Source organism: Asterias rubens, chromosome 17 (assembly GCF_902459465.1).
Source record: "Asterias rubens chromosome 17, eAstRub1.3, whole genome shotgun sequence".
Taxonomy (NCBI): domain Eukaryota; kingdom Metazoa; phylum Echinodermata; class Asteroidea; order Forcipulatida; family Asteriidae; genus Asterias; species Asterias rubens.
In genome coordinates, this window is record NC_047078.1 from 1103271 (window position 1) to 1119118 (window position 15848).

The 15848-nt window shown below is 37.4% G+C and overlaps 1 protein-coding gene and 1 long non-coding RNA gene across 2 annotated transcripts; one reads left to right on the top strand and one right to left on the bottom strand.

Annotated features, from left to right (window-relative positions):
- Nucleotides 1-4365: 4365 nt before the first annotated feature.
- LOC117301484 lies at nucleotides 4366-8458 on the bottom strand. Its single transcript, XR_004520321.1, has 4 exons — nucleotides 7342-8458; nucleotides 5365-5474; nucleotides 5142-5263; nucleotides 4366-4567 (listed from the first exon to the last, which is right to left on the bottom strand). It is a non-coding gene; the product is annotated as an uncharacterized LOC117301484 (long non-coding RNA).
- Nucleotides 8459-10111: 1653 nt separating this feature from the next.
- Nucleotides 10112-15487, top strand: LOC117301462 (coiled-coil domain-containing protein 153-like). The gene is made up of 6 exons (XM_033785472.1): nucleotides 10112-10273; nucleotides 10984-11055; nucleotides 11718-11837; nucleotides 12086-12178; nucleotides 13514-13644; nucleotides 15136-15487. The coding sequence occupies exons 1-6, from the start codon at nucleotides 10213-10215 to the stop codon at nucleotides 15262-15264; spliced, it is 606 nt and encodes a 201-aa protein (XP_033641363.1). The 5' UTR covers nucleotides 10112-10212; the 3' UTR covers nucleotides 15265-15487.
- Nucleotides 15488-15848: the final 361 nt, after the last annotated feature.

Sequence of the window (15848 nt, forward strand, 5' to 3'; positions counted from 1 at the left end):
TTTCCGGGAGAAAAAGCCTGGTGTAAAAAACAAATAGTATACACCTTGCTTCGTTCTCAAGATTTTTCATTTTATTTGCCAGCAAACATGAAAAAACACACACATGTATTAAACAATTGCACATCAAAGATTTACAAAAAAAAGCAATACAATGGTTATAAAAACATTAGCAAATAACTGAGAAACCTGGCCTGGCCGCGGGCAGATATAAGGATTGTGTAGGAAACACCTCCAGCGGGGGTGGAACACTACAGACAAAAAAAAAACAAGAACCCTGGCAGGGAAAGCCAATAGCGACAAAAAGTCACTTTCAAAGTGGCTGACCTTTTGGTTCGAGACAATAACGAGCATTAACAAGACAAAACACACCCTCCACAGGAGCTGGAATACGCATTACCCACCAGCCAAGCCAGGCAACTCAGAAATAAAAGACAAGCAAGAATTTAAACAAAATATAAAATAATAAAACAAATTAATTAAATGTGGACCTGCCAGCTGATTTCTTTAAAATGCTTTTTGATTCCTCTAACAAAACCAGGAAGGCTAATTAAAATTTGTTTCCTAACATGGGAGGGTAAATTGTCAAAGTAGACAGGAAATCTGTTAAAAACAGTAAATTTAAAAGCATCAGTTCGAGCCGAAGTATGATGAAATTTAAGAGTGTCAGAATGGCGAGCATTAGTTGTAATAAAATTGAAAGGATCAACATCATCAACCTATATAGACACTTGGCAACATAGGCAATGGCAAAGTAATTATATCAATTCTCCAAAGAAGTAAGCCAAAGCCTTTGAAGGCGTTCATTATTAAGGCAACTCGCCTCTAGGTACAGGCAGTCAAGTACGCGCTAAGCGCTTTTGAATCTTTTCAAGATCTTTCAGATGACCAGACTGGTGTGGAATCCAAGCTGGTGCCCCGTACTCCAGAATGGGGCGACACAATGAATTATTATAGCTTAACCAAAATGTCAGCATCGTTACAGCGGACAAGACGTCTAATAAAACCAAGAAGCCTTGAGGTTCTAGAGGTGATATGCTTAACATGGTCCCCCCATTTAAGAGTGGGGGAATTGACTACACCTAAATACTTATGACTTTGCACTACACCAAGAGGAGAATTATGAATTTGGTAGGATGGGTGACGATGCACAGCACCAACCCTTCTACTCAGTCGCATGGCCTTGCATTTATCAGGATTCAATGACATTTTGTTGACTTGGCACCAGTAAGTAATATTATCAAGATCCTTCTGCATGACGTGCATGTCAGAATCTGAGCGGATAGCCCCATACAGAAGGGTGTCATCTGCATATTGTGGTAAAGAGGATTGAAAATAATTAGGTAAATCCAAAACAAATAAATTGAAGAGAGGCCCCAAGACAGAACCTTGGGGGACCCCATATTGAAAAGGGATCCACCCGGAGGAGGCCCCCCTGAATTGGACGCGCTAAAAACGATTCAAAGGAAATGATGAAATCCATTGGCTCAAGGGGCCACAGATGCCATAAAGAAGGAGTTTTTTTCAAAAGGATTTGATGACTTACTTTATCAAAAGCCTTGCTCCAATCAAGGAAAACAACATCAACATCTGGTGGTAATCTAGCATCAAGAATCTGCGCCCAATAGTGGCAAACTGAAGTGAGAAGGGTGGTACATGAACGCCCATTGACAAAGCCATGTTGCTGATGAGAGATCAGACCAACCGTACGCATGTACTGGGTTATACGGCCAGTAACCACCCTTTATACACTCTTAAAAAAATTGGGCAATGAGAGACCAACCCATAGACCAATGTTGGGAAGCATACCAACTGCCCACGCAATTGGTCTTTGGTTACCCATCGAGGTTGGGTGTTGCAATTTAACATTAATTGGGAAAAACAGTTTATCCCAATAATTGGTTACTTACAATTGCCCTGCAGTTGGTCAAATTTAATTCACTATTTCGTTGGTTGTATTTTATTCACCCAAGAGTTGGTTAAATTTGAATAACACAACCATTGGTAAATTTAATTTGGTTGGTTAAATTTAGTTGGTTAAATTTAGTTTACCATTTTGTTGGTCGTTTTGATTCACCCAAGAATTGGTAACATTTGTATTACAAAATTATTGGGTAAATTAAATTACACCAATAATTGGTCTTTGGTTGGTTAAATTTAATTTACTGTTTTGTTGGTCGTTTTTATTCACCCAAAAGTTGGTTACATTTGCCTTACACAAATATTGGGTAAATGTAATTACACCATTGTTGGTCTTTAAAATGAACTCCTCTAGTTGGTTAAATCGAAGTTACCAACAGATGGTTATAAATTTACTACTTTGTTGGTTTTTTGTATTCACCCAAGAGTTGGTTATATTTGCATTATTACACAATCATTGGGTAAATATAGTTACACCAAGTATTGGTAAATTAGAAAACTACTCCAATAGTTGGTTAAATCTCTTTTACTAATAAATGGTTTTAACCAATTTAACCAATTCATGGTAATTATTGCCTTAGTAAAATGGTTACTGAATGTGTTTTATATATTTTCTCCCAATAAATGATCTTTGATTTTCAGTAGTACCCGTGAATAGACAAACAATAACTTCTTGTTGGTAATTTATTTACCAATCAATTTAGCATACAAGTAAAATTGTTATCCATTAATTGGTATTTATGATGCACTGTTGACAAACGTTGGTCTGTAAACCTTACCTACAAAAAGGGGGCAACAGAATAGAGACAGTTAAACATGAAAGCCATCATTTACAAGAGTTTTAATAAGTCTTGTATGACATTTTTTAACAAAATTATACATAATAACTTTCTTTGATAACAAAATATATGGTCAATCTCGAGCTCTTAAACACCAAACCAATTTGGATAAAATCCTTCTCTGTACAAACGAACAAAGCAGGCAAGAGTAAAAACATACCTGTTCAGTTTAAAACTACTTGCATATATATGAGGAATCTTATGCCATCGATTAGATTAACTGTGAAGACAGAGCCCAATTTAATGACACTGCTTACCGTCATTAATCAAAATACTGGCAATTACACTAGACGAATATTCTATGCCTGTGTAAGCATAATTATGGGTTAGCAAAGACTATTCTACTTGTGCGTGTACACACTTCAGGTAATGAAGGATTTCTCACTTACTTTGCTAGCACAGAAAATCTGCCTTTTAAACAAACTATAATGATACACTCTTTTGATAAACATGACAACAATTAACTATTATACTGGTATGAGATCCTTACACTCAAATGATTGGTACATCATCAGAAACAAACTAATTGCAGCAGATTATTGAAGTTTGTAAAACTTTAAATTTAAATCATTCTGATAAATTATTCCTGAGATGATTTAATATTTGTGAAAAAGATTGGATGTGGCAAGTGCGCATGCTCATACTGTAAAGACTATCATATCCTCTAAAGGAAGTAATGCTAGTGTTTTTGGCCATGTACACTTGCAAAAAAAAGCATTTTCCAAGCATTTTGTTATAAATTATGGAAATAGGCTTACTAGGATAATAAAGATGCTTTATCATTTCAAAAAGTAATTCAAGTTAGCTTGCACTACTTTGGTATTAAACAAATACTGAAGTGAAAGTTGTGGAGCAGTATACAGTGACTGAATTGGATGAGTTTTTACAATGTTGTTTTGCTAAAGAATGTTCGAACCAGTAGTGATAAACACGACGTTGTTATTGTCACTGAATATGTATGAGGTATAATAAAAATAATAATAACATGTTTTTATGGGTTGGAAGTTGATGAAGTACTTGGTAGTTTGTCAACTTCCTTGGGGAACTAATATCATCTAACAATCCTCCAAACAATGTTATTTGTATAATACCAAATTGAAGCTTATATGAGCAATCCAACTTTTGCGACATCATACCCATCTTTATAGAACCAGTAACATTTTTGGAGAACAAGATTACAGAAATTTGGGGTCCATTATTTTTTAAACTGATGTATAAAAAACAAAAAATGAAAACAAACTTGTAATGAATTTAACTTATATATTTGTCATGAGATCCTGAAACTTAAATGATCCTGAATCTTAAAAAAAAAACTGATTGAAAACATCAGACTACTGAAGTTGGTAAACGTTTAGATTTAAATCAGCCTGATAAATTATTCCTGAGATAACTGAACATTTTTAGAGAACAAGGAACTTGAAAATTACAGAAATTTGGCGTCCATTAGTCTTTGAAAACCAAAGAAGTGCTTTTCATTACTTTTGAGCAGAATTTTTTGTGTGATTCATCAGAAAAGCTCTGATATCGCGCACTGCTGGGCGAGCGGTTCCTGGCAGGTTGTAAACAACACACTGCAAAAATTCCCAGACTGCCTTAACAGACACTTGATAACTGAGATTTAGCCCATAATGCGCCTTAAAAGCAATGTCTACTGCATCAAGCAATGAAGAAGACTCCACTGCACGCCTTTCAATTACCACAAATGTCTGGCTTGGCAGCAACTTGTTCCCAGTAAAGAGGCCAAGTATGTAGGGCTGTGGTTTGTCCTTCTCACTGATGTTCCCCAGATACTGCTCGATGTTGGTTGTAGCCTTGAAGAAAATATAAAACCAAATTTATTTAAGCAGTTAAATTAATCTATTGTGAATCTTTAAGGAAGGTTGCGACACAACTAACACTTCAGTTTAAGGTATGATACATCATTGGTTTTGGAGAAGTATATTCATTCCAATAGTCCAGTTTTCAAGAAACACACAATAACTAAGTGAATATTTTATCAAGCTAGTTAGCTAAACATATTTTTGAGAAAACAGCAAAATAAGGTTTCGGTGTTATCAGTGATTTTGTTCATGTTCATTAGTTTTATGCAACTGGAACAAGCCGTAACATTCTACTCAAAACAGAAAAAAAAAATTCTAAGGTGAAAATAAACCCAGGAGGATATGTACTAGTTTGAACCTTTTGTATACTTTTAGTAAATGTTTAGGTTTAAACTAATCCGTAAATGTTTGATCTTTATACTATTTTTGTTTTGCCTTGCCTGCTATGCTTTGCTATGCTAGTGCTATGGCTCAACTTTCTTTGCATCGCCTTACCTTGCTTCACTTTACAAATTAATTGTTAACTTTAGCAACTGTTGAAAACCTTCAATTATATCCAATTTACCGGTTTGAGGTGGATGAAAGATGTCAAGCTCTGTGCTAAAGCACACCGTCCACCAGACTTGCCTTTAGCCCTTCCTCCAAGTAGTACCGGCAGAACTAGAAGTGCTAAATTATTCTTCTCAACTGTAATGTGAAACATGGAAAAAGTGTAAGACACCTAAAGCATGTGAAACCCATGTTATAGCGACCAGTTAATGGATGGAAGATAGCTAGACACAACTTACTTCCGATCTCCAACCTCTTAGAAATTTGAGTCGGGTGCCAATCTTTGGTATCAGTTCTTGTATTGATGCCTCGTCAAGCAACTCCAAAGCTGCTTTGTCTATCTGATTCTCTGTAAAATGAACATAAATGTTTTTCTTAGCAAATTTACGAACTAAAATGTTTGCTGCACTTAAAATTACAAAACACTTTCTAGTCCCAGGTTTTTTGGCAAAAGGAAGGAAGAAACCCATTTTGATTATTTTTTTCAAGATGTTTTGACCACCTGATTTACATCTTTCATTGGCTACAGTGTTGTTGGAAACATGACCAAATCAAAGGTTTCGCTCAATTTGATGTTTTCAAATGTGGAATTGTTCATTTTTAGACATTTAAAAAAAAATAGAAACTGAAAAAATAAAAATCCACCATGTGGACATGAAAAGGGATGCAGGTAGGGACGAGGAACTGCTTAAGTTTGATTTTGATTTAGGAATAACTAACATTAAGTATGAAAGGAATACTTTTCATGTTTAGGAAGGGTGTAGAAATGGGATTTTCATTTTTATTTTTTTTGTAAACCCAAACTGTAGCCTTGGTGAATTTTGAATCTCTGAAAATAGGCATAGGGGCCTACATATTTTATTTACAAAAAAGGGAAAAGATAATTTTTACCCCGACCCCTGAATAAGAAAAACAGTTTGGATAGTCATTTGTTTAAATTGTCAAATCAAACATATCTGCCAAGTTGTATGTAATTTGGCCACAAAACGTACAAAAATTACATAAAAAGATAGGCCTACTTATGTAGGACAAAATTATGAACATACACTAACTTGGGTTGATATTTTTTACTTATAAAGTGGATAACAACAGACCATCCGTTGGTCAATAAATAATAGCAAAATATTTCTACCAAGAGATGGTGTAAGTTTTTCCCAAAGTCCCAACAACTAGGGTGGCATCAACCATCTCGGTTGGGTAATGTAAACCTATAGACAGTTCACCCAATAGGATGGAGAACAGTAGACCATCTGTTGGTCAATAAATAACGGCCAGTTATTTTCACCAAGAGATGGTGTAAATTTTCTCCAAAGTCCCAACAACTAGAGTGGCATCAACCATCTCAGTTGGGCTTAAACTAGTTACCCAAATACAGTTTCCAACAAATGGTAGTTTAATTAAGTTGACCAACTCAATGCAGATGAGTTGGGTAAATATTTTCAAAAAATTGTACCAACAAAGTTATCAATATTCACCAAAAATTGGTAAAAATTGCTTTACCCAAATTACTTTACCCAAAATTACTATTTTTTACAACACGAAATGGGCAAAAAATTTACCTTGGCCCATATTATTATAACGCTTAGGACAGTTGGAGTAACATTTCATTATTAGTAATATTGGTCATCTTAAGATTTTGTTCAACAGCACTAAAAGTTAGGGATGAATGATTTATATAGAATAAGGTGGAAGGCACAGTTGTACCAAATTTCATGAAAATTGTCTGAACTGGACAATTTAATTTTGAAAATAAAGGGGAATGTCCCCACCACCAACCCCAACCCCCTCCTCCAAACAAACCAAAAAGAACCCTGTCCTGAGTGACTGATGGGTGATAAACCGTGGTTAAATCAAGGAAAACAGAACAGAAGAATAAAACCAATATCACTTATCAGATTGAATTAACTTTTTCCCCATCAGAGAATGGCCATTATGGCAGTGCGATTTGACGTCTGACATTGTTACACTCACTATCTGAATCATCCAATGGCGGCACTGCACTGTACTGCCCACTGTGTGGAGATCATGCTTGCTTTCGTTCTACACATTCTACACAGTAACGAATACCTACATACTACACCGTAGTAGCACACACTGGGGCAAACGCGGCTGATTGTGACAGGCTTTATTACACGTTATATCAGAAAAAGCCCAGTGCTAGTGTTACGGTAAGCCTGAGATTTCAATACTAGATTATGATTTCAGCTGATACATACCTTCAAAAACATTCAACAGATGTCCTACTCCCCATGATTCTAGTAACTCACCAACTGACTTGTCCACCATGACCGCCTCCATTCTACTAGTGCTACACAAGTACATAATATACGTACGGCTTTGCTTTTATTTTTAACACCAGCTAGTCGGCGGCAAAGCGCGTCGCGCGCTTTGTTTGGCACGCTGTGTGATGGCATTGGAATTTTCCACTGCAGTCTCCCAATCTGATGGTTAAAAAAAAACACTTAAAAAGTGCAAAAATTCGAGATTTTCCCATCTCGTAGAGAAGATATTTACTTATTTTTTGGAACACATCCAAGTTATCGTGGCCGCACTATAAAATGTAATTACCACAATCATTATAATACATTAATGTAAAGCGTTGCGATACCTTTGCATAAGAACGCTAATAATAAGTGCTTTGATTATTATTATATTACTTATAGATTTTAGTCTCACATAATAATGTTGTAAGTCTATCCCAACAACTTGGGAGGCCATTTCGGTTGGGTTATATGAACCAACAGACAGTTCACCCAATAGAATGGAGATCCGTTGGTCAATAAATAACGGCCATTTTCACCAACAGATGGTGTAAGTTTGTTCCACACTCCCAAACAAGTAAGGATGCATTAACCATCTCGGTTGTTGGGTAGGCCTAAGTCTACAGTTCACCCAATAGGATGGAGAACAACAGATCATCCGTTGGTCAATAAATAACGGCCAATTATTTTCACCAAGAGATGGTATAGATTTGTTCCACAGTCCCAACAAGTAGGGTGGCATCAACCATCTCGGTTGGGTAATTTAAACCTATAGGCATTTCACCCAATAGGATGGAGAACAGTAGACCATCTGTTGGTCAATAAATAACGGCAAAATATTTTCACCAAGAGATGGTGTCAATTTTCCCCAAAGTCCCAACATCTAGGGTGGCATCAACCATCTCAGTTGGGCTTAAACTAGTTACCCAATAAATAGATACAGTTACCCTACTAATGGTAGTTTAAGCGTTGACCAACTCAACGCATATGAGTTGGTTAAATATTTTCAAATTGTACCAACAAAGTGATCAATATTCACCAAAAGTTGGTAAACAAATTTTTACCCAATTATTTTTACCCAGCGTTTTTACAGTGTAGCAGCTTCCCAACCACAGAGCACAGTGAAATGGGTCTATAGTTTTTAATCACTGGTAAGTCACCTGCTTTATGGATTGGCACAACATTTTGCTCGCTTCCAGTCATCAGGTATTCTTCCTTCGCTAAGAGATAAATTGAAAAGCAAGGTAAGAGGTATGGCAACCTGACCGGCGGTAATCTTTAACATTGTAGATGTTATACCGTCGGGCCCGGTGGCTTTACCTGACTTAAGATAATTAATGAGCTCAAATATCTCGTTAGCGTTGGTACCAATCGACTCTAGAGGGGAGCCAACGTGTCCATTACAGATGGTAAAAGAAGTGTCATCAAAGTCTCTATCTGTAAATTAGACGCAAAGAACTTGTTAAAGGAAGTAGCAATAGTGGGCGGGTCAGTAACAACAGTATCCCCTTCTTCAAAAGAGATGGAACACTGTTTAGCCTTAGAAGCACGCACAAATGACCAGAATTTAGCACCACAGTTAGAATTATCATTGGAAATATCTCGGAGGTACTCGTAGTAATCCTTCCGAACCTGAGTCTTTAGTTTATTTCTGAGTTGTTTGTATTTGGTCCATTTAGAGGGATTGTCAGGATCATTACGACTAGCCCTATACAGGCGACGCTTCCTCTTGGCAAGATTTATAGTTTCAACGGTAATCCAAGGCCTTTTGGCTTTTTTTTAGCTTTTTTTAGCTTTCCGTGAAGGCACATACTTGTGAATACAAGATAAAAATGTATCACAGAAGGCGCACCAGGCATCATCTATTGATTTGCCACCAATGACTTTGTGCCAATCAATATTACCCAGATTATTTCTAAGCCCATCAACATCAGCCTTTGAGTACTGAAGAAACGTTCCATGAGGAAGGGTCGGTCTAGGAGGAGCAACATTAAGTGTAAAATGAATGCCTGCATGGTCACTTCCAGTGATACCATTATGAGGCACTACCTTACCAATAATATTAGGATTATTACAATAAAGATGATCAATAAGAGTGCCATCAAAGTCATTATCTGAGTATCTTCTAGGCTGTTTTCATAAATAGAAAAGTCCTCAATTTGTTGTTCATAATGACAACAAAAAACGTCCACACCGGCTGTTGGAACCCTTAATAATTCTCCAAACATGAATAATTCACAATTACAAGGTGAAAATTTCAGCATGTGGTGCACCCCAATCTAGGGACAAAAGGCTTAAATCGCGTGGATTGATTGTTCAGACCTTACGTGATTGTTTGGGGTTTCCCTCTATAATGGTTGCCTACCACATCTAACACTGGCATTAAATTGAGTTATTGAAATCGAAAAGTGCATTGGGTTCTTTTACCTGCGATACACAGCACATGGGACCAACGGCTTTACGTCCCATCCGAAGGACGAAGCAATAGTTAAGTGTCTACTTGAGGACAGAAGTCACGGTTGGGGAAATTCAACGAGGGCGCTCTTCAAACCGACGAGCACGAATCCACCACGGCCGGCGTATTATTTTCCCAGGACAGATGAGACCACTTACCATAATGAGCGCATGCTAAGTGGCCTTTTCTGTCCTGGGAAAAAAATTACGCCAACAACCAGCGATGATTGATTGGTCTGAGCATGCGTACTTTGACTTATACCTGTTTCCATAGACATGGCCAAACGCGCGGCGGTCGGTGTATACATTTGTAAATAATGACTCGTTGGTAAACTTACATGTATTATGTGAATCTATTTGTGAAGATCGAAAATGCCGCCCAAGAAGAAAGGAAAAGGGAAGGGAAAGAAGGGGAAGAAGAAGAAGAAGAATGGTGAGTTCATTTTCACATGGTGTTTGTGATTGTCCATCATATCTAGGAGCATTTAGGAATAGTTTTCTGAAACTCGGCACCCACCACTCTCGGCACCAAGAAGAATGTCGGCACCATACAAACTCGGAAGTTCGACACCAAACAATATCACGAAGTTAAAGTCGAACACACGAGTCAAGTGGACGTTTGTTTAGATGATCTTCCCATCATAGCTACTACCCACTATCAAGCAAGGGAACTCGGCAAACTTCCACATATAGGCTCCAGGGGTTAGTAACTGGGGCGCTGTATTCCTTTTTTCGAAATTTTGAAATTTTGCCATAAGCTAATAATTATGACAGATGAAATGTCAAATTTCGAAAACAGGAATACAGCGCCCCAATTACTGGGTCTACTTCTAGAAACTAGGGAGCCTTATAATTTTATAGCTAGAGGTAGCAACAGCCAATCTCTCTCATACAAACCTTGGTTTAACGGCTATGATTATGAATTGCACAAATCAAGAAATGTGATTCAGTAACGAGACGACAATGCGTATTCTAGTCATTGTGAAATCAGCAGTTAGCTGGGGGATTCGAACCCTCAATCTTGTGATTGCAAGTCCTGCAGTCTAACCACTTGACCACAGTGACTGGTGACTGTATACATGTACGTGTACTTACACAATGAAAGATTATTAATTTGCTTAATATGTATTCTCTTTTTTTAAGATGCTGAGTTAACAATCGAAGATAAATACAAGCAGACATTGAATGAAATTGAGGCTCTTAAAGATCACCTTTGTAAGTTGATATTATTCTCCTTTTTGTGAGTGAAATGTAATTGTAGAGGGGTGCGGGGGGGGAGGGGGGGGGGTCACAACTTGTGCCTTTCCAAATTCAGAGAAGCCTTAGTTGTCATGGATGTAGCAGGGAGCTGAGATGGTTGAAGGAGTGATTTAAGGCCCCAATGACAGGGAGCTGAGATGGTTGAAGGAGTGATTTAAGGCCCCATTGACCAGCCGTCAATTTCACAAAACTCTTCCTAAACTTAAGACTAATCCTAGGACTTAGGACGAGTCCCAACCCTGCACTGTAGCAAGCAGACCTTAAGATTAATCCTAATTTAGGAAGAGTTACTCATCCTAACTGGAGATAAGACGAGTCCTAACTCTTTGTGAAATCGACGGCTGGGGTTATAATGTGAAGCGCTTTGGGACGCCCTCCAGGTGTGAAAAGTGGTATATTAAAATGGGTAATTATTATTATTATTGTTACCCAGGGCTCAAATTTGAGGGAAAGGTCCAAGACCAAAGGACTTGTAGTTCACAATATTGACTGGACCATTATTGTTCTTACACAACAAGACCAGAATCAAAATGATTAAAAATCTTTCCACAAAGTATTAATGATAATATTATTTTTACTTTTACAATCTTGATGACTGATTTCACTCGTTTATTCAGCAAGTAGGAAGGATCTGGCAAGACGTTCTCAATCACACAGTGAAGAATGGAAGATGAAGATGAAGATTGCACAGGAGGATCTAGATCAACAGAAGACGGATCAACGCGACGTCACATCAGGTAAAAACTTTCAGCTGAAGTCTTTTATTATTTAAGTCGGAAATTACCTCTTTCTCAAATCTACGTTACTTCAGAGGAACCGTTTCTCACAATGTTTTATACTATCAACAGCTGACCATTGCTTGTACCAAGTAAGTTTTTATGCTTACAATTATTTTGAGTAATTACCAATAGTGTCCAGTGTCTTTAATGGAAGTTGTATAAAATTTCTTTTGTATTTCTAAATCTAATTTTGTTTTTTACTGAAGATATGACGCGGCAGTACAAGACAATGCAGACTGAGATGGGGGTCAGAGTTCATCAACTTGAAGCCGACCTTGCCAAGACCAAGACCCAGTTAGGTATGTCAGGTGATAAATGACCCTCAAAACCCACATGGGTCAAAGGGCAGAGGGCAAACTAGATTTGTGGCTAAGCTGCATATCACATGATTCTCCAGGGTTCCATACATTGTAGTGTGGGTTTAAATCCCGATCATGAAGCACGCGTCATTTTGCAAGACACTTAAAGCCATTATACACTTTCGGAACAGAAAAAAAATAAAAGTTTACAGATTTACAATCAACTTACAGGGTTTACAGAAGGTAATGGTAAAAGACTTCTCTTGAAATATTATTCCATGAAATGCTTTACTTTTTGAGAAAACATTAAAACAATTATCAATTCTCGACATCGCAAATTTTCTCCAGACTCTGATGACCGATTGAGCCTAAATTTTCACAGGTTTGTTATTTTATATATAAGTTGTGATACACGAAGTGTGGGCCTTTGGACAATACTGTTTACCGAAAGTGTCCAATGGCTTTAACCATAATTTCTTCTCATCACCAGGAGTAAATGGGAACCTGAAATGGTAAAGAGTATTGCTTTGAATGATGTAGCAATCTGTTCACACGTGTACTTTTTCTTTTAAAGTAACAGTTCTGTGATTTGATGAAATGTTGAAATGTTAAGTTAAATACAAACGGCATTGTGAAAATATTTTTAACAACTGTTTCACTAGAATTTCTGTTTCTCATGAAAAAGGGTGTGAATAAATTGGTAAAACTGAAACTATGGGTGTTCACAGATGTACACACACTCAAACTTTGCTGATATTCTTGCTAGTGCAAAATCAAATCATTGTATACAGTGATGTTTTTTTCACCATTTTCTTGTGACTCAGAGGACAGATTGACTGTTAATGTTGGGCCACTCAAAGTGTTGATACTGGCCACTAGACACTGGACACTATTGATAATTGTCAAAGACCAGTCTTCACAGTTGGTGTATCTCAACATATGCATAAAATAACAAAACTGAAAATTTGAGCTCAATTGGTAGTCGCAGTTGCTAGATATAAATTATAGAAAAAACACCCTTGTCGCACCATGGTCACGCGAAGTTGTGTGCTTTCAGATGCTTGATTTCGAGACCTCAAAGTAATTCTAAATCTGAGGTCTCTAAATCAAAAACATGGAAAATTACTTCTTTCTCTAAAACTACGTCACTTCAGAGGGAGCTGTTTCTCACAATGTTTTATACTATCAACCTCTCCCCATTACTCATAATCAAGAAAGGTTTTATGATAATAATTATTTTGAGTAATTACCAATAGTATCCACTGCCTTTAACCAATGTTTGCCTCAGGCTTTTGAAAAATAAGCCCCATCTTTGATTTTGTAATGTCATTTTAGCGAGGACACAACATGAGCTGAAATCGACCAAAGAGCAAAAAGAACAAATGACGAAAGAGAAAGATGGAACGATCGCTGAACTGGAGGATAAGATTAAGAATATGGAATTTTCATACGAGAACATGTTGCACGTAAGTCTCAGCAATACAAGTATACAAATTTGAAATATTGAATAATGTAATAAGGGAATAAACAAAGTGCCTGGTCAGTTTTAAACAGAGTGTTTAATACCAGCCAAGCATATTTTTATTCCCATTCATAAATACCATTTCGGTCAAAAAACATCAAAACGTTTTGGTCAAAAAGTAAAAAAAAAAATCAAAAATTATAAATGGTCAATGATTTCTTTCAACAAAACACCCTACCAGCTATGAAATGGTAAGGCCCTCTGGTAAAAACTCCTCCTAAGGAGATTGGCATGCGCGTATTGCGTGATGTGGCACAGGTGTTCCAGCCGTTGCTCTCGACCTTTAAGAATTAATAAACTGTGTTATAAGAACAGGTCCAAGCTCGCGTGTCACACCCAGGTTTAAACACTTCTGGCTGCGGTTAAATCATCCGTTTAAACACCCCCATGTGATGTCCTCTCAACCAATCAAAATGGAGAAACTGTCTCGGGTATTTATGAATAATAATTAATAATTACACAGCATTTATAAAGGTGCATTTAATCTGATGGAAAAGAGGGAATTCTCAAGTGGTAGGGAAAAGCAAGTGTGAACAGGTGTGTCTTTAGTTGCTGCAGAGATGTGTATTTCCCTGAGGTTTTCAGGAAGTGAATTCCAGAGCCTAGGTGCTGTAATGGAAAAATTGCAAACTGCTTACCAACTAAAAGAACATCTGGCATATTATCAAAGTCTTATAATAGCGCACATATCTACCAAACAAGGTACTCAAGGCGCTGAGTATATACAAACTTTCAGAAAGATAGGTTATTGCAATGGTGAATTTTGAGACCCAATTAGTTAGCACCTTATAAGGGTTTACAAGGTGCTACGGCGCATACAGCAGCCACAGCCTGGAACACCGGGGCGACTCCCTTCTCTATTCGATAAGTGCACTGGGTTCTTTTACATGCGTTACACAACACAAGGGACCAACGGCTTTATGTCCCAACCGAAGGAAGAGCAATGGTTAAGTGTCTTGCTTAAGGACACAAGTGTCATGGCTTGGGATTCAAACCCACACTCTGCTGATCAAAAACACCAGAGTTTGAATTCGGTGATCTTAACCACTCAGCCACGACACTTTAAAATACATCAATGCAAACAGATAGTTATCGATGGCCTTAATTTTCAATCCTAGCAGAGACTCTCTGAAGGCTTCGAGAAAGACTCTGCTTGTATTAGGGTCGAATTATGAAATGGTTTGAAGGTGAACAGTCAAAATGAGCTCCCTAAAGTATTGAAAGTTGACAAACTAGTTACAGACCAAGGCAAAGTACATGTAGAGGGTGGGTACTAGTTTATCAACTTTCATTACCGCGCCTGAAGATACAGGGCTGAAGTCTGGCGTAAAATTCCACAAGACACAGGGCTTGTAGCCCAACATTTTTACTGGGCCAGAATTTGACAAGACTGGAAAATTTATCATATAAACTGTTTTTTGTTATTTGTTTGCAGGAAGCGTTAGACAACTTAGTCTTAAAATTGGATGCAGCAAAGAAGAGATGGACCAACGAGGCTACACACATACATGGTGTCCAGAAAGAGAAGTTACTGGAGTTTGGACTCAACCCCCTGGATATATAACAGCAAATGGGCAAAACTAATGGATATTTAATGGCAAGCTCCAGGATTCTGGATTGACAAGAACATCAGGGCCAAATAGACCTTTCAATTGCTACTTCACAGCCCGAGTTTTTGCCAATAGAGGTTGGAAAAATATTGAACAATGCAAAACATAAACAGACAGCCACACTAAGTAATGTTACCCACATATTCAAACCAGTGTTGAAATTGTTTGAAAAAAAAACAACCAACAAAGAAAGTAAGCAGACAATTATGAATTTGGTTACATCTGTTAAAGACCTGCTTGAACGAAAATGTCAAGTCGTGAACTCTGCTGAATTCCATTTAAAATGTTTTCAATGAATAAGGAAATCGAGTCATATGATTATAAATAGATTTTGATTGTGTAAAAAAACAATCATTTTGAATACCCTTATCCAGTGCTTTTCTGAGAGATTTGCGAAAAGCCCTGTTACGTAATCACTCTTAAAACGTCATAGTTGGGAGCTCCAATTTGTAAAGCCGCTTTGTTGCAGCGTGGAGGTATAACAAAGCATACTCCCACAAATGACGTCAGCGGCATTGTCCTTTGGCGCGCGCTCTCA

Bases quoted from the DNA above. Each gene is read 5' to 3' on its own strand.
- LOC117301462 (XM_033785472.1), top strand. From the start codon at position 10,213: ATGCCGCCCAAGAAGAAAGGAAAAGGGAAGGGAAAGAAGGGGAAGAAG. The intron at 12,179-13,513 runs GTATGTCAGGTG...ATGTCATTTTAG, and splicing joins CAAGACCAAGACCCAGTTAG to CGAGGACACAACATGAGCTG. The intron at 13,645-15,135 runs GTAAGTCTCAGC...ATTTGTTTGCAG, and splicing joins CATACGAGAACATGTTGCAC to GAAGCGTTAGACAACTTAGT.